This window comes from Ctenopharyngodon idella, chromosome 7, assembly GCF_019924925.1.
Source record: "Ctenopharyngodon idella isolate HZGC_01 chromosome 7, HZGC01, whole genome shotgun sequence".
NCBI lineage: Eukaryota > Metazoa > Chordata > Actinopteri > Cypriniformes > Xenocyprididae > Ctenopharyngodon > Ctenopharyngodon idella.
This window is the reverse complement of record NC_067226.1, coordinates 31,720,231-31,745,282: the sequence shown is the minus strand read 5'-3', so window position 1 is coordinate 31,745,282 and position 25,052 is coordinate 31,720,231. Positions and strand designations below refer to the sequence as shown.

At 35.1% G+C, this 25,052-nt stretch overlaps 1 protein-coding gene across 8 annotated transcripts in view; it reads right to left on the bottom strand.

Annotated features, from left to right (window-relative positions):
- LOC127515560 (A-kinase anchor protein 13) overlaps nt 1-25,052 on the bottom strand; it is a 109,375-nt gene that overhangs the window by 17,910 nt on the left and 66,413 nt on the right. For 6 of the 8 annotated variants that reach the window (XM_051899359.1, XM_051899362.1, XM_051899363.1 and 3 more), the window contains 15 exons: nt 24,594-24,641; nt 22,301-22,360; nt 20,853-21,039; nt 17,659-17,761; nt 14,523-14,565; nt 14,332-14,440; nt 10,479-10,641; nt 7,316-7,383; nt 7,143-7,194; nt 6,903-7,047; nt 4,683-4,786; nt 4,126-4,272; nt 2,713-2,960; nt 933-1,058; nt 728-845 (listed from right to left, as the gene is read on the bottom strand). In XM_051899359.1, the coding sequence (XP_051755319.1) occupies nt 728-845; nt 933-1,058; nt 2,713-2,960; nt 4,126-4,272; nt 4,683-4,786; nt 6,903-7,047; nt 7,143-7,194; nt 7,316-7,383; nt 10,479-10,641; nt 14,332-14,440; nt 14,523-14,565; nt 17,659-17,761; nt 20,853-21,039; nt 22,301-22,360; nt 24,594-24,641 (1,721 nt within the window). The remainder of the gene's footprint in view (nt 1-727; nt 846-932; nt 1,059-2,712; nt 2,961-4,125; nt 4,273-4,682; nt 4,787-6,902; nt 7,048-7,142; nt 7,195-7,315; nt 7,384-10,478; nt 10,642-14,331; nt 14,441-14,522; nt 14,566-17,658; nt 17,762-20,852; nt 21,040-22,300; nt 22,361-24,593; nt 24,642-25,052) is intronic. The other 2 variants (XM_051899364.1, XM_051899366.1) reach the window with 2 other exon arrangements.

Below are 25,052 nucleotides of genomic sequence, written 5' to 3'. Positions count from 1 at the left end.
CCATATTTATAACTTTATAGACTATAATCACTAGCTTCCAGTAATGTCCGCCCGCGCTCACGAAAGAGTCAAGATCTGGCGTATGACGAAGGATGTAGGAATAAACAAACTCAAGGAAGCAACAAACTCAAGCTCCTCCAACATTTCTCTTTAAAAATTCTCATTTTAGACTTATAATTCGTGACCGGTGTTTTGTTTTGCTCTAATCCCTGTGCTTGCGCATTCATCAGTACGTCATGTGTTGGGTCAAAGTTCACTCTCCCGCCGGAATCGACTCGTGTACTTAAGTCAGTTATTATAGTTTGTAAAGTTACAAATATGGATATTTTTCTTACAAAAACGCATTGCTTCACTTCAGAAGGCCTTTATTAACCCCTGGAGTCATATGGATTATATTTATGATGGATGGATGGATTTTTTTGGGCTTAAAAATATCGGTTACCATTCACTACCATTATAAAGCTTGGAAGAGCCAGAATATATTTTAATACAACTTTGATTGTGTTTGACTGAAAGAAGATAGTCATATACACCTAGGATGGCTTGAGGGTGTGTAAATTATGGGATAATTTTCATTTTTGGGTGAACTATCCCTTTAATGCATCCTTGCTCCTTTTTTTATTTATTTATTTAGTCTATTTATTGGGCAATTATTGGGAATGAGAGGGGTGGATTAGAGCTCCCTAAATCGCAGCTCATGACTGAAAGCAGTCAGAGTAAATCTCACCTTTGGTGTGCTGCAGGATTCTCTGTAAAAGCACCGGGTACTTTGTTATTCGCTGAGTCACCAGCAAAATGCACTCTGGGATGCCCAGCCTCCGGACAACACTGCTGCTCATTTTTTTCTGGAAACAAGACCACATTGAGGGCCGTTAGATACCTTCATGCACTTAGTGGGAAGAATGTTTAAAATAATGAATTGAAGCACTTACCCTGATGAATGCCTGGAAGCGTTTGTCTCTGGCATGCAGCTCCTTATAGAAGTTCACTGCTTCACTGTGTCGACTGCAAAATTTGCCATAGATTCTCTTCATACTTTCTGCATTGGAGTCTGAGAACTGAAGCACATCATGTGATAAATTATTACAGGAGCTAGGTTATGATCAGTGAATCTGCTGATAATTGATGCTGACGTATGCACATAACATGCAGGTGAAATATTTTTTTACTAAGTGTTTTATTTTGATTGTTTTTATTTTGAAATGATTTTTATTATTATTATTATGATTTGATTCTTTTTTTGGTTTTTACCAATTCACAAACCATGTTTACACGACAACAATGTACTAAAAATGGAAAAGTTTTTCTTTTGCATACAGATGACAACGTTGTCAAAATGATCCCTGTTCACATGGATCCGTGAAAACGACTAAAAACGTTGCATTTTGCTGTCAGGCCAGTATTTGGCGATGTCACTTTGTAAAAAACACTACGCACCTGTGCACAAACGCATTTCTTCTACATATGTAATAGGGCTGCCCTCGACCAGTAGTCGTTCATTTAAGCGATTAGTCGACTAATCGCATGTGTATATTAATAAGCCATATAAATCATAATAGTGAGCCTCACTTGAAATAGTATCACCTATATATATAATACATAGCCTAATCAGTGATCACACATAAAGCTTGCAGCCACGCACTGGCAAACCTAACGATTATGAATGTGGAATGAAAAGCAGAAGGAGACTGTCTAAATATTTTAATAATTTTTTTAACTAGTGTTTTGTGTGTTTTCGGCTGCAGAGATGAAGTAGAGATCTCCGCAGTAGAGGACGTGCCTATATGCAATTTTCATGCGGATTATATAATCTGAGAATATTTGTTTTAGATTTGAATCAGTTAATTTAAAAGTAGACATTTCAAGCTTTCCATAGATATATTTCTCATGTCTGTGAGGCAATATGCTGAGTTTCACTTTGTTTTTGTGATGCACTCAAGTTCACTTGAGACCGAGATAGCAGAAAGCGCATCCTGTTTGTTTTCATTATTTTACAAAAGCACAATGTTTTGTTGTTACTGTGAGTTTACAGAAATAAAAGCAAACAATTTACAGTTTCGAATGATAGATTATTCTTATCTGTATGACCAAAAATGATGGCGTATTTTAAGTTAAATGCAAGTGATCGCACCGGCGCCTCCATGTCATGCAGTAGGCACGCTCTCCACACAAACTCTTGAATATGCGCCAAATAATAGCGCACATTTACCTAGGCTAACACTAGAGCGAGCGGACTCGTAAAGTTGCTACTACTTACATGTTTCAAGTGATAAGCCATATTTGAGTTTGATGAATGATGGGCAAATGTTTGGATTTCCTGCCGTTAACGATCTGTCCATCACAGACTGCATGATTTCGCCACTTCCTGTGGAGTTTTTTTTCTGCGACTACCTGACTAATACCAATTTTGGTCGACTAAGCCTCTTCTCGACGACTAACGGTTTGTCGACTATTAGGGGGCAGCCCTAAAATGTAAATAATGCGTCTCCGCTGGTTGTAGTAGTGATGCAGTAAATCTACACTTTGTTGGAGAAGCATTAATAAACTCAGTATCTTGAGCAGCACAAACACAGCCATCGTTGTTTGGGTTGTCAAGTACTCGCGCATATCTACGCATAAAACGTTTTCAGTTTTTAGTTGAAAATGGCGTTATGTAAACGGCCGCTGAGAAACCCTCAAATTTTATCTTTAAGTAGAATCAAACATCCTCACCTGGTTGACCAGCACATCTCCTATTCTGTTGATTATGAAGCCGTTTGTTCCTTCCAGCCTGGCTTCCTTCTTCCTCTCCAGCAGTGCACTGAAAAAGAACGTGTGGAGTTCCAGGAGCTCGTCCAGCATGGGGAACATCTTCTCCGCCATCTGGACTTCCAGCTGGAGATCTGTCAGCAGGCCCTTACTGTACACATCAGACATGATCCGTAACGTCCGCAGGTGATGCATCTCCGTCTGGATCAGCTCTGGATTGATAAAGGAAAATGATGTTTAGATTCAGACATCTGGAAAAGCAGCAGTTAGCATTCTTACTGGTTTTGGGCCAGTGAATGGAGATGCAGACTGTTTGAACAACAAGAGATTCTCGTGCTGAAGTTGCCAATTACTTCAAACTATTCTCTTTAATTGTAAATTAACATCTAAATGAATTTAAGTAAGTTAATTGTCACTTTTTACCTACTGTTAATCAAAGGAACCAAGAGTAACTGCTTCAAGTGAAGGTCAACACTGCTGCTAAATGACTTTTTTGCATGTGATTTTAGTATTGTTGAGATACTATTATAGCTTTTTAAATATTATTGTATTTTCAGTTTTCATTTTAGTTCAAGTTTTAGTAATTTTGTTGTGTTTTGTCATTTTTAACTTCCCCGCAAGCGTCTATTTAAAAAGGTGCCAGCCACTGCCAGCATTTTTGATCATTTTCACAAAAATGTAATGGCCCCCAGAATATTTTGTTGTATGAACATCTGAACATGCAATATATCAAAAGAAAGAACAGAGCCTCTGCTTTAATTCTAACTTCATGCATTCTTTTTATTTTATTTATTTATTTTTAATCAACACCTGAATGTGGGTAAGTTTCATAAAAAAAAAAAAAAACATTTTGAACAAAAAGCTGAGAAAAATCGTGTTTTTTTCCCAAAAACTACAACGTGCATAAGCAAAACATTTTTATCACTTGTTTCTGCTCCTTTTTTGCCTGTGTTTTGATACAGAGATTCTGAAATATTTCAGAAGTTGTGTAATTGCGCCCCCTACCATATATCAGTGAAAAGGTAATATATTTTATTAATTTCTATTTCGTCTTTAATTTTAGTATTAGTATAGTACATCAAGTTAAACTAAATGAAAATGTTTTGCCAGCTAGCAAACAATGTTTTTTTTTAAATATTTTATTTCAGTTAATTTTTATTTTATTTCAATGAACAAAAATGTTTTTTTGTTGTTGTTGTTGTTTTTTTCTTTGCTTTTTATGGTTTTAGCTTTAGTTAACAATAATAACACTGTTTAGTAGATTCAGACACATTTTGCAATCACTTATTCAGTGTTTGTAAATAAAAGCTCAGAACAGCAAATGCTTTTGACCATAAAGAAAATAAAAAAATGTATTCAATTCTACCATAGTCTTACCATAGATGACGTCTTGCCTCTTAATGATGTCCTTCTTGAGCTGCTTCAGACACTTCTTATCTACAGTAATGCTCCAGGAGTCGGCCTCCAGTTCTTTAACATCTGCTTCAAACTCCCCCATCAGCCGGCTGTCAATCATCTCAGTTCCTATAGCCACCAACGAAATGTTTATTCATACATATATTACTAGACTTCCTGTGCAAATAAAAAAAAACAACTTTAAACTTAAAAATAAAACCTTTAAACTAAAGCCATTTTATTAATAGTGAAAGTGAAGAATGAGTAGAAAGGGGAAGAAAAAGGAACTAAACACAAGCCAGATTCAAAACTATTTCTCACAGATGAGCACCACATACATGCAGAAACCATGAAGCCACAGCTCTGACAAGTAATTACTTGTTTTCAAGAGCATAAGGACTGATGCTTTTCATGCTGAAGAGGGAACATGCTGGACATTGCCATTCTTCTGAAAGATTTTAGGTTGGACTCACTTTGAAGCTTTTAAAAGGACAGGAAATTGCATCTGGTGTAATACAGGAAGAAATATGTCTGCTCACCTTCATCTAGAGACTCAGTGGACGCTGTGACCTTGTTGGGTTTGTGGAGGGAGTCTGTGGATTGCGACAGATACCGCATACCTCTCAGAGGCATATCGTCAAACCTGCAGGAAGTGATGAGGATGTGTGATTATGACAGAGGGTCAAGTGAGGTCAAGTGTCCTACAGACAGATTCGCTGGCTTTAGGTATCAGTAGCTAAAGAGTTGACAGTTAAGTTGTATGTTGAGAATGGTGTACTACCATACTATCAGTGCTGGGTAGTAATTGATTATATGTAATCTGCATTACACAATCAGATTCAAAAAAGAACTTGTAATTAGATTATATTACATTTTATTATACTAATAATCAGACTACAGTTACTTTCTTTATAGATTACATGATTACATATTATTGACACAATGGCAGCAAATTATTCTTAATTTACTGATTCTCCCTAATTCTTGTTATCTTTTTCATTTGTAAAAAGTCTTTACTTATATATGTTTGGAAAATCTTCTAGAATTGTCAAATTTAACACCACATTTGCATGACGCGGTTCTCTGATTATTTTGATTGTTTTTATATATATTTATTTATTTATTTTATTTTAATTTGACATATTTATGCTTTTCATCAACATACAAACCCCAGTTTGGGAAACCCCAATGTAAAGTAATGTAATTCATGTAGTTGATGACAAAGAATGGAACATATGGAGCTAGAAATATGACAAAACGATTTTAATTTGAATTATGTAAATTTGAATTATAGACAAGTGTCATTTAACAGAAATGAATATTAAGTTCCATTTTATATAGTTTTGAATTTTTTAAACTTGAATCCTGGACATTTGATATTTATCAAAATTGAAAATTATGGCAATTTTCTACATATGTATTTTCAAACAGTGTATTTTTTGTTCTGAATTATTTATTTAGATATGTGTTACATAGCAGGCGCGATTTAATTGTCGAACGCTGCATTTTGGACTTTTCCGAGAACCTCTACTCTTCCCTGTGGAACCTGTAAGTTGGACCTCTGATCTACTTTCAGTACAATCTGAATTTCTGCATTTTGAATTTTAGGATATTGAATTTGGTGTTTCGAATTTGTTCTTCTTGAAAACTTGAAAGTGTATTTAAGAAGTAGATAGAAGAATTCAGAAAAAAAAATAGGTTTGAAAATACATATGTACAAAATAATGCAATTTTCCAATTTTGTTAAATATCAAATGACCAGGATTCAAGTTTCAAAAATTCAAATAATTCAAAGCTATATAAAATGGCACTTAATATTCAATTCTATTAAATGACACTTGTCTATAATTTAAATGTACACAATTCAAACAGTTTTGTCATATTTCTAGCTCCATAGGAACACAAGTTCTTTTTATTTGTATTTTTATATCAATATTATGCAAATCAATGTTATAAATGAATTAGGTCAAAAGTAACCTAAAAGTAATCTGATTATATTACATTACTTTGTTCATCATGTAATTTGTTATCTGTAACAATTTGTAAGTAATCAATCAAGCACTTCATACTATTCCTACTAAGAATGGCGTATGCATGCTGTGCACAGTATGAAAATTGTCTATGTTTATATGCACCTTATTATATTAATACTTATTATACTTGCCCAAATGTGAAGAATGTTAGGGAAACTGTGCTAGATACTGTATCCCACAATGCAATAAGCTTGACTTGACCTTTTTATTAGGATTAAAATGTTCAAAGGAACATCAACTATGATTTTAATGTCTATTTTGTGACTCATTATTTGATTGGATGCTTCACCTTGGATTTAAAAATGCTATTTATGAATATAAAGCTAAGATGTTATTTGGACACCTCTTGTTGATTGTAAATGTGCAACATAATGAGTTAATGTAGAATGCTACTTTTAATTTCTCATTGCATATGTTATAGTTTCACATGCATCTTTTTTTAAATAGAAGTCAGTCTATAGTAAATAAGTACTTTTTTAATATTTCTATTTAGCTTTAATTTATTTTTATTTCAGTTAGTAATTTTAGTACTTTATCTTAAACTTATTTTATGTTTATTTCAGCTTTATTTTAATTAACAATTTTTTTTTTTATTGTTTTAGTTATCAGTAGCAACACTGATACGGTGTAGTATGCAGTAGGCAGTATAGTTGTATTCCATTCTGAACATAATTAGGATCTATATTTTCAGAGAATACTTGTTGGTGTGTGTGTTTAGGCACTAACATTGTAATATTGTTGATGGACATGCTTTTCGAGAGGTTGCTGCTGTGGAAGGGCATAATACTGGTGGGTCGTCTGGAAGGAATAATCACGGAATGTTCCTCTGGAGAAAAGATAGCAGACCAAGGACGATCCCGCAGTGTGGACGCTACGCACAAAATCACACATATGTGCACATCAGTTGACATAAAAAATAAGAGAATGAAATAAGAGATATAACCAACAAACCACAAACTAACTCACATTTTGTTCGTAGCGTGACGACAGGCATATTGGTGGACTCTGGTATTGCAAACTGTTGTTTATGTAACAGAAAAGTTGGAAGAGATATTTATTTTTAACACCACAATGCAGACACTTTTCTTGATGTGTAACTGACAGAATATGGCAGATTTTAGAATGAAAACAACGCAAACCTTCATTCTGCTTTTGGGACAAAAGGGGAGGTTTTCTCTACAGCTCTTGTGAACTCTCACACTGCAATCTGGAAAAAAAAAAAAAAAAACATATCACATAAAAAGAATTGCAAATTACTCATTTGTAATTCACTTCTTTGATAAAGATGCTCTATTGTGAATGCTGTAAGTGTACAGATTTCTTGTTAAAATATATTCTCTTAGCCCAGTTTATTGTTCATTGACTGCTATCAGTATGCCATTTATGGGTTTATCTCTCCCAAAAGTGTAAACATTGAGCCTCCCAGGCATCAACAAAACATTGAGAGCGGTCCGCTCAGATCCGTCAAAAGGTGTGTTCCACTTGAAGCGGCGCTGCGCAGATTGATCGATCAGTGTATGGCATCAAAGTACCATGAGAGGGATTAGAGAGCAGACGGCCCATATTCTCTTTCCAGCTCAACCTATAGCGTGAGTTTGAGGCGTGGCTACTGTAGCAGGTGGAGCCAGAGGTTGTTTGACCATGGCTGATGTGTTACATGGGGAAAAGACATTCAGCTTCGGGTACAGAAGTGTAAGCAAAAATATACTGCATTTAGAGCGTCAAAGATTAAACAGGTCATGAACATGTCAAAGTGAACAGTGCATTTAGATGCTATACGCTACAGCGGACGCTTCAATACCATACAGCACAATCATACACTCGTTCAGAAAGACAAATGTACCAGTTTATAATGTATACTTCGATTGTGGTGCATTATGTAAAAAATGCGCAGATACGTTGGATGGGTCACGCTCATGTTCGCTCTAGACAGAGTGCTGGCCTACTTAACAACTTACTCAAGACACAAAATGGTTTAGCTCCTGTGTATTTAAACGATCTTCTATCGCCCTACAATCCATCACACTCTTTAAGGTCACAAAACTCGGGACTTTTGTAGTACCTAGGATATCCAAGTCCACTAAAAGAGGGAGAGCGTTTGCACATTTGGCTCTTAAACTCTAAAATATCCTTCCTGATGCTGTTCGGGGCTCAGAGACACTATCCCAGTTTAAATCTACACTAAAGACACTTCTCTTTAGCCAAGCATTCACATAATACATCTCATAACCTTGTACTCTAGTTATATCAGATCAAATGCACATGATTATTTATAGACCAATCAGCAATAGGGGGCATGTCCACTCATGATGGGGGAGGAGAGAGAGTGAGCCAATCAGCAGTAGGGGGCGTGTCCACACATGATGGGGGAGGAGAGTGAGCCAATCATCAGTAGGGGGTGTGTCCACTCATAATGAAGGAGTTTTCAATCTTTCAATTCTTGACAAAGATGCTATATTGTGGATGCTGTAAGCGTACATCATTATATATCAGTTTGTTACCAAAGCATAAAAAGCACCTCTATGACCAAACATAAGGATTTAATCATGTACTTGTAATGGAAGCCATTGTTTTTGCTATTCTGGCTCATGGTCAAAGTGGTAAAGACAGTTGGGCTTAGGGTTAGGAATTCCTTCCAGTCAGGAAACTCCACCAAGCACACAAATTAAATCCCAAGAACATGCCAAACAAGCTCTAGAAATACTGATGTTTCGTAAAGAGCAGACTCTAAATATATAGAACAGTAGTGTTTCTTATTACTTTTTAATTATTTATTTATGGTTTTATTATTATTTTTATATAGATTTATATTATATATTTCTGTTACTCCCAATGGGCTGGGGAATGAGGCTATGGAAGGATGGACAGATAAATAGACTCAATGGGAAGTTTAAAGTTTATTTACAGTAAATATGAATATGAGACTAAAATATAAAAAAACAACACAACAAAAAACTTCTCTCTGAATGAATAAGATTTTCTCTCCAGCAACTCCATGAGGAAGTGAATGATGTTACCAGAACTGCTTCCTATTTTTGCACAAAGACTCTTTTGAAATAAATGACACAACAGTTCAGACTGATTGTCATTTTTAAATCACCCTTCAATTTTAAAAGTGTTTTTCTTTTCTTTCGCCATACTTATTAAAGCACTGTTATGCTTTTTTAAATACCACCTTTCATTCAGTGTGTAATATAGTTGTTTGAGAATGTAAAAGGTCTACAAAGTTTTAAAGATCAAAGTGCATGACAAATACAGTCAAACCAAAAATTATTCAGACATTTTTGATATTCTTGATACATTTTTACTAGTGGGTACAGGACACTATAGTTAATTTATGTAAGTGAGGATAGCAAAATAAAGTAAACTGTGACATATTATACCCAAAAATTCTTCATACAGTGGGCTACCAGTAAAACTGATAAAAATCTGGGACCAAAAATTATTCAGACACTTTGACCTGACCATGTTTTTCTAATATAATTAAGATTAATTTTTTCTGACAAAGTTTAACTCTGAGATCTTGTCATATTTTATTACCATTTTTTTTTAACTATAGTGAATAAACTGTATTAATGAATGAAATGTTCAAGGTGTCTGAATAAATTTTGGTTTGACTGTAGTTATTGTCTCCTAAAAGAAAAATCAGATTCTGAATTGCTGAAACAAGTCATCAGCAATTTCAGTCTTACTTCCTGTTACATAGCTACCCATGTAACAGTGTAACAAATTTGGCTTCATTGGAAGCCCGCGAACAACGTCTACTTTGACCCGCCATCAAACACTATAGTTGTAGCCCAGACTGGAAGAGTTTGGTTCGTATTTTTGACATGTCAAGAAGACGCTGTTTTCAGTGTTGCGAATACACGATGAGGAATGAGGAATTGATACAGTAAACTGACGCCATTATTACTGTTCGTGTCACTGTGTATCAAGTGCTGAGAGATCTGGAGCTGAAATTCAGATATGGTAATGGACGTTACATACTCTGTAAGCGGTCAACCAATCACAACAGACTGGGCCATCTGACCAATCAGAGCACGGTAGACCAATGAGACACTAAGTGAATTATGAACAGCGTTTTTGACCTTGGATGCATGTAAACCTATTGTAGGAGACCTCCAAGACAATATTAGGAACCATTAAAATAGCAAAAAGGGACTTAAAGAAACAAAAATCATTTCTATTATATATTTTTCCTGCACATACTAGAGGTTGTTCATGTGAAATCTAGCATTGGGGTGTAACTAAATCAAATGGATGTTAAGTAACTGAAACCTAATATGATGAACTGATTCTTACTTGTGCAGTTGACAGCATCTTTAGTGTTGAGGGTTTTGCTGCACTGCTGGCACAAAGCCGGATGCAGCAAATTCGACGTGCTGAACAGGTGTCCATTCACTGATTTCTTGTCTCTCTCTTTTGCCTCTCTGTCTTTTTCACGGTTCTTTTCCTTGTCTTTTTCCTGTGCCAGAAAAGGAATGAGAAATATTACAATAGGTGACAGCTGTTAACACTTGCAGAGCACTGTAATGACCCGTTGTAGATACTTCAGTTTAAACACATTAAATTAAATTGCTTATCATTTTCTTTAATGGTATTTCTGCAAAGTTATTTAGTGCACCACCCTGTCTTCAAACTCCTTACGTGACACAAAACAAGGTGCGGGAATTACGGGACATGGGACAAAATTTGTATGGATGAGCGCCACCGGATCCTGAGCTAATGAGTATGCTATTTAAAAGAGGATCTTAGTGCGCAGCCCTATTGTAAAAAATGTCACTTCAAACGGGAGGACATTTTCACTGTGATTCAGACTGTTGTGCACAAACATCCTCTCAATTGTTGTCAAGTTCTCCTGTAACAAAGTTCAGCTTCCTACTTGTAATTATAGGCCTCAAGTTAAGCAACTGTTTAGAAACAGCAACCATTTTTGCTAAAGTAACAATAATTATCAGGCTTATTCTAAACATGAAATATTCATTTATGTATAGTTGAAGCACCATAAATCAAATACTGTACTGAAAGAAGACAATCGATATGACAACAAAACACTGAGCAAGTCACTGGAAACCATTGTTAAGCAACTAAGGAGTTAACCATTTCAGAAGCTGAACATCAAGAAGTGAGAAGAGAAAAAGAAGCACAAGATAAACCACTACAAAAAGTGAACAGACCCCAGGGGCAAATCATCACTTTCCTCAAGCGAGGCAGTGACTGAGATTTGGCCTACCTCTTCTCTCTTCAAGCTCTTCCTCTGATAGCGGCCCTGCACCTCGCAAAACTTTCTATATAGCATTACTGTAGGAGGCAGAGCCTTTGCAAGACTCTCAACTGAGACAAAACGTTCAGCATCACCTCAGATTCAGGAGGAAGTGATCAAACTCGAGATGGGAGGTGCTGTGACTCTTACTTCCTCTTTTTACTGCACTGTCGTTGCTGGTCTCAGAACAGCAAAGTGCTGATGAAATCTGAACATTTTGGTGTAAAAATGCCCTTATGAAAACTTTTATAGCAAATCAGTAGAGCTGCAAGCCTTTCAGACTATGAATTTAGCGTTTAAAGTATACTTAACAAAGTTCCCAGTGTGTGGTAGCTGGATTCATTTTAATGTTTAGTTTTTACACTGTGAAACATGAGAAAATACATGTGAAACTATAAAATCCATAAAATCTTGAGTGACTTTCAGGAAGTTTAGAGTATTAATACAAGGCTACTCAGGGACATGCACAGACATTTTGGGGGGCAGGGGCTCAAGTGGAAAAAAGGGCACTTCTCATAATTATTTATTTAAAAAAATAATAAACAAAACGTTAAATATATTAACACAACATTGACTTCCTTACCAATTTATTTTAATTCCCCTCACACTCATGCAATTGTTTCATACTCCACAGATTTCTACAAAATAACAGTTCACACAGAGACCATAGTCTTCTTTAGTATTCACTAGGTTTATCACAACAACAAAGGAAACTATGCCACAGTGTGCTTGATTTCTACACTATTATTTTCAAGTAGCTATATATTAAGAATAATAACTGCATAAGAAGAGGGACAAAGTTTCACTAATAATTTGTTTATTTTGCACAAATCAATGAATCGTTTTAATTCTTTTGGTGTTATTGGAATACTTCTTTCATGTTGTGGACAATTTTAAGATTTTGGTCTATTTTTGTTTCCATGTCTTTTACTCTAATGGAAAGAAAACTTCCAAAATTCACATTTAGATGGTGTTTGTTTTAAGCCTACTATCCTCCGTCTGTTTGCATCTGTAGATTTCTTCTAAATTAACCAAAACAAGCTAATCTGCATATTTAAACACATCAAGAGTTTTTTTTTTTCCCCTGAAATGTTGCAAGTACATAATATGTATTATAACAAATGCCTGCAGAGGGCGCCAAAAGCCTGGTGATTGTTGTTGTTACACAGCACGATCAAATCCTTGTTTTTGGCCAACCAGCATAATTAAAAATACAACATTAGTTAAATAATAATAATAATATTTGGCCACTTTATTATAGAAATGCTACAGCCACTATAATTTCTTCAACAAGAATATGTGGACATCAAAACATGCACAATCAGAGCGAGGGTTTAAACTTTTATTGATGTAACGTATTCTCCTGTGTAAGTGTAGATTTAGGAATGATAGCATTATGCAATGCTATATTATGATTTTTAAATGGTTTTAATAAATCGTGCATGCTTAGAAAACTGTCTAATAATGCGGTTCATGCATTCGCGTCCATGGAATGCTCCACTTCCGGTATTGACAGCCCTACAGGTATCTTTACCATGGTTCAAAACACAATGCACATAGCACATTAAAATAACTGAAATTATAATATGACAAACTGCATTAGTATCAAATCAGGCAGATGCGTTGCTGGTGGTCAAATTATTAACGCGGCGTTAAACATAAATAAACACACCCTTAAATAGCTAAAAATTTCACATGTTTGTGAACATAGGCTACCTGAAAGAGATGCATGGGATTCTAGGGCTTTTTTCTTTTTTGCGTCTCATCGGCAGACAGCTGTTGTCTTTTCCCGAGCATAGTTGTCACAAGTTATCAATGACGTGTCACGGAGAGAGGGCATCTGAACTCGAACTGATATATAGTATTTTTTTTTTATTCAGTAAATATATTTGTTTGACAGGGAAGCTGCGCACAAACAGGAATATATATTAATTTATTTATAAAAAAAAAAAAAAAAAAAAAAAGCACCCTAGAAAAAGGGCAGGTGCTCAAGCCCCCTTTTATATCCATGTGTGCACGTGCCTGAGGCTACTTCAGAAATAATGTATTTACAGAAACCCTAAAACCCTATATTCACAAAAAATATATATTAAAAATATATTGCTTTAAAAAAATAACATCAAACCAAGTGGCATCTGCAAAGAAATGTCAGTATTTAGTTGCTAAATTTCTAAAACTATTTATTTTCAGGTTTTCTATAAGTTTTTCAGTGTGCACATTAGGTCTCTGCAGACATGTTCAGAGTTCACTTTGCATATGGCCATTGCCGGAAGCTAGTATTTTTCTTACAAACACCCATCGCTTTGCTTCAGAAGGCCTTTATTAACCCCCTGGATTACTCTTATGATGGATGGATGCACTTTTTTGGGCTTCAAAATCGTGAGCCCCATTCACTCCCATTATAAAGCTTGAAAGAGCCAGGATATTTTTTTAATATATCTCCGATTGTGTCTGGCAGAAAGAAGATAGTCATATAAACCTAGGATGGCTTGTGGGTGAGTAAATCATGGGATAATTTTCATTTTTGGGTGAACTAACCCTTTAAGTGCGACTCGAGTCCAAGTTGAAGACTTGAGTTTCCATCTCTAGGTCTCTGCAGTTTGGAAATAAAGTACTGGTCCTGTAAATGGGTGAAATGCTGAGCTAACTGTAAAGAATGGAGCATTATCGTGCCTCTTCTTATTGTCCTATTTTCTCTAGTGCTTTTCCAACCCCTCACACAATCTACTTCTCCATTCATTTCAGTACAAGGGTAAATTCCTGTCTTGCATTTGACTGACACAGTGATAGAGTCATCAGTATAAATAAATCCGATGATCTAATCTACAAATACACTCTTGGGAGAAAGGAAATTACTTGATGAAAATGACTTGACTGCAAACGATGACTTACTCTCGCTTTTTTGTACATTTTGTTCTTCAGGTAGCTGAAAGTCCGGCCAACTTTGGTGGTATTTTTTTCAAAATCTCCTCTTAAAGGTCCAGGTTCCTCCTCTGTGATGCTAGATACAAAGACATGCATTATAGAAGTGTTTCCAGAAATGTCCAAATGAATTGAGCTAAAAATATTCATGGGTGTCTTACCTGTATCCCATGGAACTGGAGTTACTGGTGAATGACGTCATGCCTACAAGTACAATGATGGAGTCAAATTGGCATCAATAACAACAACAAACAGCCTCCACCGGCAGAGCCTGATTTACATACACATGCAAAATTGTCCGTCTGCACACAGAGTACGTGATTTGTCTAGGATTTCAACTAGATTAAAATCACTCATTATGCCATGAACATGCTATGTGCAAGACCATTTTAATCAATAATCAACAGTATATTCCTATCATTAAATCATGTTTAGTTATTACTGTGAGAAATTTCCCTGTATAATGTCAAAGAACAAAGAAGTACCAAAAAAAAAAAAAAGCCATAAATATGAAAAAAATATAGACTTTCCAACTTTTTTTTTTATAAAGTACAGACTTTCACGTGCACACAAGAAACTTTTTGCGTGCTCACACGTTACAACTTCCATTTTATATATATATACCATCTATAGCATTTCCTTTGTGCGTCACTGCCATTTTACTCTGAAGAAAACAAGAGTATGGATGCACATGAATTAATAAAGATCTATTTGCTGTAAATTTGGCATTCATTAGGGCAGTATACCTCTAATATCACAGCCTTATATCTGCTTTAAAGCATTCTCTGTGATGGCCGAGAAACTGGCCGTCACAGAGGATGCGTTAAAGCGTACATAAGACCGCTCATAGAGGTATACGGCCCTAAAGAAGGCCAAATTTAGAGCAAATACAGCATTATTAATTCACGTGCATCCATACTCTCATTTTCTTCATAGTAAAATGGCAGTGACGCACAAAGGAATAGGATATAGTATGTACATAAACCGGAAATTTAGGGCACTATGAAATCAGTTTTATTTTTTCCCAAATTCCATTTATTTTTTTCCAAATTCCGTTTTTTTCCGTTTTAATTTTTCTTTAATTTTTTTTTGACTCCATTTTAATGGTTAAAATTAATTTTAGTAATCAAAAAGCATGTCTAATTAATTGAAATCATGAAACTTATACAATTTAACAACAGTTTATTAAAAGTTTAACAAAAATTACATTGTTCAGGGCCCTATGAAATATGTTTTATTTTTTTCCAAGTTCCGTTTTATTTTTTAAGTTGTATGGATTCCTTTCTAATGGTTTAATAAAATTTTAATAATCAAAAAGCATGTCTATTTGATTAAATTCATAAAAACTATTTTTTTTTTTTTAATTATTTCTATGAATTCTTTTTATTTTATTTTATTGTTTTTTTGTTCTGAAATTCTGTGTTGTGTATTTTAATGTTTCTGGCAATCTAATGAAGGCATAAAACATTAATTTAATTTATCTTTTAATCATATGAAATTAAACTTTTTTGTCAAAGTGCTGCACAACAATTTGTTGATTATTCCTTAATTCCTTAAAAATAAAGTTTTAATAATAATTTATTATTATTATTATTATTAGTGTTAGTATTATTATTACTTTGAGAAGTAGCTAAATTCTACTGTACAACAGTAATATATTTCTGTCACTATTTCTTCAAGTTAAACCGAACTTTTATTTTGACAGGTAGCCATGAAGACCTTTGAGTTTTAAAATTGGCAAATTCCGTGACATTCTGCGTTATACAGTAAATATCGTTTTTATGACTGGATTCCGTGATTCCGTCCGTGTTTTCTGCATCACGGAAATCAAGCGGCCATAGAAATTGTGTGAGCACGCAAAACAATTCCTGTGTGCATTTGCTTTCGAAAAATGTTCGAAAAAGTGTGATTTTTTTGCCCCCCTTGAAAAGACATGATCTATATCAGTAGTTCCCAAACTTTTTAAAGTGCTGTACCCCCTGTCTTCCACTTAGACTGCAGTCAACCCTTTTTCATTAAAGGACAATATATATGCCACCTAAATTGATTTTCCAGTGCATTTTTTTTTTTACCTTTATCAATAACTTTATAAAATAAATAATGTTTTAATTAATGTTCAGTAGAGAAATATGCAATGATGGTAAAAATGAAGTGCTAAAACCGCCAGCTGTGCTTCTCCTGTGGTTTTCGTTGGAACTATTATTTTGTTGCAAAATAGATTAAATACTGACAGTGTTGTTTAAAATGCACATTTTGTTTGTTGACCTGTTGTATAATAATCAATGCTACGTTTGCAATCATATGGATATTCGGGAACAATTGCATTCTTGCTCTCTATCAACATTAAATACAAGAACTCACACAAGGTATGGTTTTGTATCGAAGAAACTTTGAGTCTTAAATCGATCTCAATCCACTGTGTCTATATTTGTTTTTCATGTGAGTAAGTGCTAAAACCTTTACAAAGGTGTCAAGGATGGCAGTACTCTGCATGCAATATGTCATATGCTCGCTGCTTGTGTGTCAGTTTTCACCACAAAAGATTTGCAGCATTTTGGCAGTTAGAAATACATGCTCGGTTTTAATGTTATTTTAAGGTAGGTAGAATTAAATGAACAGCAAGACTCAGCATTTTGTTTGTGTACCCCCTTCTGTCACCTCGCGTATCCCAGTGTGGGAACCACTGATCTAGATAGAACAGCTATTGTTACAAAGTACATATACACAATGTTCCCTAATTTTATACTGTCAGAAAAGAAATTGCAATAATTCAGGGCTCTACAGTAAAGATCCAGAATATGGATTGATCTATATTAGGGTCAGGTTTCAAAGGTGGCTAGCATATTTAAGATCATCTCTACATCTACTGTGAATCACAGGACATCATCTAGGGACACGACGCTAAAGGATACTATGCTGAAGATGCCATTATCCAGCTCCTACTGCAACTTACTTATGATGTCCTCCTCATCACTAGATGAAGAGGTGACATTAAACACAGTTTTAGATTTGGGGAGGATCGGTGAGAGGTTGAAGGTAAAAGAGATCCGCCTCTTTCGCCGAGTTCGTCCTATCGCTAGGCGGTCGCATTGGGGATGGAAAAGTCAGAGCAAGTACTTATTAAAGCAGATGATTTAGGGGGCATGAGAAATGGGTGGAGGACAACTAACACAAACCAGACGAAGAAAACAAATTACGTTATACTAGTACAACCTGCACCACCTCTGAAAACAAGGAATTAATTAGAAATATCTAGTATTTTGAGAGAAGAGTTGGAAATCAAGCAGCTTTACTTACCATCTATGTCCCGTTGGCTGATGGAGAGCATAGAGACTGATTTCATGAGGGGGAGAGTCACAGATGGACCGCTGTGTCTGAACTGATGATACTTCCTCGATTTCTGCAATCACAAACTTAGATGCTTAGTGTTAAAGGTAAGTTCACAGAAAGATATTGCACAGCAATGTTCCCTCTGAGATGGGCACTTCTTATACCCCGGTCGGTGAATTCAGTTTACAGGTTTCATAGAAATATTATATTATATAAGCCTAATAAATAATTTATCTCATGAGAAATAAATAGAGATTTAATTTTCATGGATTAATGCTATCTATTGTCAATAATTGACCATACAGACATTATGGTTGTCCCAAACCATCTCATCAAACCATCTGGTATAAAGAATATTTTTGCTCAGGTGGCCAAATTTTCCACCTAACAGAGAAAAGCTTTGCCTGGAGAGAAAAAAAAAATAGAGGGAACATTGTTGCACAGTCTTAAACATCTTTTTCTACCGAAAGTTATTTCAGGAAAAACACAACATGATGTAAGCACAATCAGTTGCTTATAAAAATAGCAACTTTTTTTCCAATAAATATATAAAGAAATATATAAATAACAGTACTGTCAATCGATTAAAACTTTTTTAAACTAATTAATCACACATTTTCCATGTAATTAATCGTGATTAATCGTGATTATTGGATTAAAAACTCATACGTTTTTAATATTTTCATATTGTAATAATTTCACAGTTGCAACCTAAATACAGTATATTTTAAATATTTGTTTAATAGCATCTTTTTATGAATGAAGGCCAGTATACTGCTACTGATGTCTCTATGAAACTGATTTTTTTAAACATTAATGATAGACATTCAATATTCAACATTATAACTGAAAGCTATCAATTACAACATTTATTAGGCTTTAAAAAAACTATTAATTTAAGTGAACTTAAAACAATCTTCACATAAACCCACTATAATAAATGTCATATTTACCTGTGGCCTTCACCTGTCTAACAGGTAGAGGAAATATACAGAAATTGAATAAAGTTATCAAACATGTAACTGCAGTCTTCACTGCATAAATGATAAATTAAATATAGATTAATCCTTATTAAAGCTACACTTTTCTGTTATCTTTGTTCTTTGAATAACATTAATGACAGACATCACAAAAAATGGTTTATTAGGCTGCTGTTAGGGCTGCACGATAATGGTTAAACTGATAATCACGATTATTTTGCTCAAAATTATAATCACGATTATTCTATCAAAAAGGGTAATGTAGTAATGGCCATTTTGTACGTTCTTTACCAACGTACACTTCACTCAAAAGGCCGGTAGGTGGCACACCGACTTCATTTAACCAACTATGATAACTTCGTTAGATGGTAAATCAATACAAAACACATTGTTTTGGTGAGCGCTTTGTAATCTGTATTCACATTAGATTTTTAAAGCAACACAATTCATTTGCAAATGAGACAAACCACAGATTCAGATTGCCCTGTAAATTCGTAAAGCAAAGAATGATGCTCTTTGACATAAAAAAAATCCCTAACTAGGGACATCCTAAAATGTTTAACGTGAAAAAAATGCTTAACGTGGCTTAATGTTCTAAGACAGTGATATTAACAGACCAAACTCAGTAAACATCATACTATGTACAGAAAAGCAGTTGAGCCCAGAATATGAACGCAATTCGTTTAATTACACGTTAAGTGTTTTCCTCCCATAGAAAACGTTATTAAGAAAAAGCTTAACGTCACTATAGCCTACTAAGTGATATTAAAAGATCAAATTCTGCTCAAACCAATTTTTCTGTATAGTATGCTTTTTTTTAGTATAGTGTTTACTAAGTTTGGTCTTTTAAATGTTTAATGTCTTAGTACATTAAGCCAAGTTAAGCGTTTTCTTTATGGAAGGAAAATGCTTAACGTGTAGGCCTAATTAAACGTGTTTCGTTCATATTCTGGGCTCATCTGCTTTTCTGTACATAGTATGCTTCATTAGTATGGTGTTTACTAAGTTTGGTTTGTTAATAACACTGTCTTAGTAAATTAAGCCACGTTAAGCTTTTTAACGTTAAGCGTTTTAAAAAGTCCCAGTGGCGATATCATTTTCAACTGATTAACATTATGAAAACTGGTAAAACCTTTAGGAACTTCAAAACATAAAACGGTGAAACTCCTAATATTATTTCCAGTAATTCAAAATTATGTTCATTTTCCCAATTGAATTGTCACATAGGTTGCAAAAGTGCATTCTGCAAACAGTAAGGTGGAGATCCGTGTTGCATTTGTTGAAATTCATCGCTGAAGGTTTGATCATTAAGAGATTTAGTCACACAAACAGTACAAGTGGCTTGTGAAGAAACAAAGACTGGCTGTATGACACTTTCATTGAAGGAGAATTTCGCTGTGGAGATCACTAAACTCCAGCGCACGTTTGTTTTCTGATCATCAGCGCTTTTTCCGCATTTAGAGGGAGCACGTGCACAGAGTTGCAGATTGCATAGATTAAGTAAAACACTGGGAAGAAAGTATATCCTTTTTAAAGGGAAAAACTCTATTTGGGGGATTTAAGCTCTTTGCATCTGGCAACCACAAGCATGACTGCTAGTGGAGGCTTGTTGTCAATGCAAGATAACGCAAATCCCAAAGAAAAAACACGTTTTCAGGATAAATAACGAGCGGGCCAATACGTGATGGTTATTTGTAATCAATCGAAAGAAAATACGATTTATTGTGCAGCCCTAGCTGCTGTCACTTTAAGACCTGCTGTGACGCGGATCTGACGCTCATCTCATTTTCTTACAACTCTTTAAGTTCATTTAACACGTTATTTACTGTAGCTCATTTAAGACTGCTCTTATGAGGATACTTGACAAAATGGGCAAAGAAAGAAAAAGAAAAGATAGAAAGAAAGAAAGAAAGAAAGAAAGAAAGAAAGAAAGAAAGTAAGTGGGTGGCTGCTTTATTTGAAGTGACGCATGAAAGTAAAGCTGTGAAGTTCACAGTTGTCTGTGTTGTTGATCATTATGACTAATATAAACTTCTCTCAAGCTCTTTCAGGTAAAACAGCACATTATGGAAGCACAACACTTGCTCAGGTCGTTTCATGTTGGCTTCAGGTAACCTGTTCAAAAGGTTACTCTATTTTAACCAAAATGTCATGATTTGGGGAAGGTAACACTTATCTCACCTGACCACCCAGACTGCTGCAGTCTCCCAAATCAGACTCAGGACCTTCTTCTGTGAGAGACATCAGTGATCCCCTCTCTTCACTTTCCTGCCTCTGCACTCCTCGCTGATCCGTGGATGGACCTCCGGACTGCGGTATCCAACGTTTGCCATCCTCAATTCCTGCTGCCAGACCCTCCAGACTATAACTGCAAAAGAACACATTGCAAACAGCTCAGTTATGCCAAGAAAAAAGAGACAAAAAATAACAAAATAAATAGAAAACAAATAAATATCTGTCCCGCACAACTTTTTAGAAATTATGGCGTCTGTCTACATAGTTTCCTTTCCACCCAAAAAGGCGTCCCCATGTGTCTGTGTGTGGTGTTCTACTGACCTAGCAGATGCAAAATATGCAAAGTGGATGTTCATATTACACTAAACCCAACACAGAAGCATCGAAAAATGACTTATTTATTATACAATAATATAACAATTGAAATTACATTATGATGTATTTCATTGCAACTACTTAAGTACTAAAACTAAATAATACTAAAAAAAGAACTTTAGACAATAAAAAAGTACTAAAAGTGCAGTATTAAAATGTAGTTGGATGGTTTTGGGACTATGCAAAGCTGTTTTTACAGTCTAGTATATGAAAACAGAATGGCTGCTGTTAGTCTGAGACACCAGGTCTGATCTTAGAAGCGACACCATAGACATACAGTAAAGCTCAAAGCAGCACAATGAAAAGCACAACCTAAGGTTAAATTAGAAATGCTAAATATATATGTAAAGAGTGCATTTGACATTCAAACCTCAAGAAAAATAAAAGTGTACTAGCCTAACAGAAATAAAGAATCAAAACTGTGCTGTACATATCGCACTATATAAGAAATAAATGAGGGTCTTGTTTTAAAGGTGACTAGAATGTTTCCAGACCTCCTATATCTGAATTATATAGAGATCACAATTGTATTAAACCTCAAATCAACTTTAATGTAAAAAAGTGAATATGTCGATTATTTCTAAATGACAACATGACAGTTACTTAATTGGTGTAACCTAGTGTAGTTATGTCAAATTAGTCATATTTAGTAATATTTTACATTTTGGTGCAACAGTATGAAATATATTTGTAACAAACTTCCTCTTACCTGACATTCGGGCCAGATACGAGAACAACAATATTAGTCATCGTGCAACCAACAAAAAAAGCCACAACAAAAACTACACAGCAAAACACAGCTCCCCGTACGTATCTCAGCAGCAACACTTCTAACTTTTAAAAGCCATCATTTATCCAAGCTGTAGCACAAAATAAGACCTAAATAAACGCCTCACTCTCAGACAAACAGGTAATGCAAATGATGATGCAAAAGCTCTTTGTGCTAGTCAAAGGGGATGGCTCTTCGGTTGGACTTACAGGAAGCTTGCACACAACATGGTCACACACACTCTCTGTACCTGATGAGCTCTCTAATTTCTTCCAGCTCTCGACAGGGCTCACTGGGGCACCAGCTCAGACTGGGCAAAATATAGGGGGCGCCAGTGGGCACAAATCAGTTAGAGGGGTAGTAGGGTAGAAAAATGAGCACTTAATCAGTAAACAGTTTGTTTGGGTTGATTATTGTGCTCCACTCTTAGAAGAAAAGGTTCTATAAAGAAGGGGTTTCAGTTTATGGATTTAGTTTTAATTACTTAATTTTGTTTTAATCCACTTTTTATTTTGATTCAATTTTATGAATTAAAACAGCAAGTAAACTTACTTTATCACTAGAAAAAAACTGAAATAACCCATAAAACATGAACATATTATGCAATAATTTAAGACTTTGTTGGCATAAAGTGTTCTTTAACCCTCTGGTATTGTTCATTTGGGAGTCACACTTTTAGTCAAAAGTGACCGTACACCTGAAAATTTAACTTTTTTTTATTTTCAGTAAAATCAATGTAATTATTTTTTTTAATTAAAGCTGTATTTCATGTTAAAATAGAGACATAGAGTCCTATCATCATACACCCTGCGCAATGCGGCATCAGGCGCAATGCAAGTGTTTTTTGCTAGTTTCAACCTGACGCAGTTATCATTTTCACATTCAGCACCCACATTATTTAAATAGCGAATGCATTTGCACCCATCTGTTCGCCCATGGGCGTGCTGGTCTGAAAACGAGGTGTGTTCAGGCGCATTGTTGACACGTTTCTATTTTGAGGCAACTGAAATAGACTGCGCCATTGACTTTAGACCAGGTTTCAGTTGGTCAATGGCGCAGTCTATTTCAGTTGCCTCAAAATAGCAATGCGCCAACAATGCGCCTGAATATTTTTTTTGTTATTTAAAGAGCTCCTTAGTAATATGCGCCTATATGCGGGTACACAACGCCCGTACACTCTGCTTATTATTCACACAGGGACATGCCTAATATTAAAAATAAAAGGATTACAATGTAAAAGATTATTATTGTGTGCATAAGGATAAAAAAATGGTGGAATCCGGCTTGTCCCGTAGATGGTCTGCTCACGTGCTTTAACCTCACGAAAGAGCAGATCTGTTTTCCCACTAGAGAAGCGTTTCTTTTTTCCACTTGCAAATTCTGTCATGTAAACAGCGAATCCGGCATGGTGCGAGCGCAACTGGCTTTTAAAGGGAATGGGAGATGAGACTCTGATTGGTTTATTGCACATCATGCCCAAAACACAACCATTACTCATTAAGAGAATAGGGTCAGCCCTTTTAGACCATGTGCCGGGCGCGCCGACCATTTTTCCCGTCCTTAAACTAGCAAATTCAGATACGCCCTAAGCACAATTGCGCTGTGCGCTTTAGACCATGTGCTTAGATCGTTAAAATAGGGCCCAATGCCTTTAAAATCCAATTTTTGAAGGCTAATTAGTGCCATCTGGTGAGAGTAAAAAAGAAAAACATCTGTAAAGCCATGGTGTAACTACTAGATTCCTACAGTATATAAAGAGGCGTGTAAATTCTGTAGTAGTTTTTAGCATAACTTACTTTTATTAGGTTGTGGATTTGTATATATACTGTATTTAGGCATTCTCAAAGACTACTTTTTGTCAAGGTTTAGATATTTTTAGTTTGAAATGTTGATTTGAAATGTCAGTTTTTGCATACATTTTACTATAGTCAAACTTAAATATAACATCAAAATTCAATAAAATTTCTATGATTTGAAGAAATGTGTCTACTTGTTTATTTTGCACTTTTGTTATTTTAGTGTCACCCCTTCACTGCTGTGTGCTTTTGTCTACATCATGGCTGATTAATACCCACCAATTTTAATGGCGAGCAACACAAGTGTGACTATTTAGATTTTTTGAATCCACAATTTATTTTTTTTTTTTAATTTTTTTTTGTAGTCACATAGCGACTGTCATTAAAGTACCTGAGTTTCGTACAATTCCGATGTAGCAGCAATTTTTTTTCCGGTCTAAAATGGCCAAACAATACCAGAGGGTTAAAGTTTAGTTAAGAACCCTGAGTTCTATATAGAACCCCACTGAACCTTTTGTTCTAAGAGAAGATATTAGAATGCAACAGTAGGGTTCCAGAAGTAAACATGATATTCATTTTCTCCACATAAAAAAAAAAAAAAAAACTTGGCAAAAACTTATTTGTTTTATACATATTAATTTATGTTAAAATGCCAAATGCCAGTACTATAATTTGCTAGCATGAATAGGAATCACTGTTGCACTCAGATCTCAAAACACTTGAAGGATATAAAAGAAAACAAGATACCTTCTTCGGTAAAACACAGGTCTTTCCTCTCCTGTACCTCGTACAGAACTGGAAATGGAAAGATGAGGTATGAGATGACATGGAAATATGAGAGATTTTTACTACTATGACTGACTTCAAATATCTGTATAATAAGAACATTTGAAGGATAAAAATGGAACTAGTAAAGTATGGAATTACTTCTAGAAAAAGAGTGAATGCAAATAAGTAACAAAGGGAAGAGGGAGGTGAGAATGACTGAAGGAGCATGCAAAGGCTTGAGGGTGTCACATGATCAAGAAGTGTGAGCGATGTCATGTTTAAGGTGTTAATGCATTAGCATTCAGTGTGAGTGGGATCGTATTCAGTGTTTCAAAACCTAAAAACCAAAATACATTTTGGGCAAATTGGTGTCTGTGGTGAGATATAAATGTTCTTTATATTCCTTTACTATATTGTGGTTCCACTTAGAAATTAATG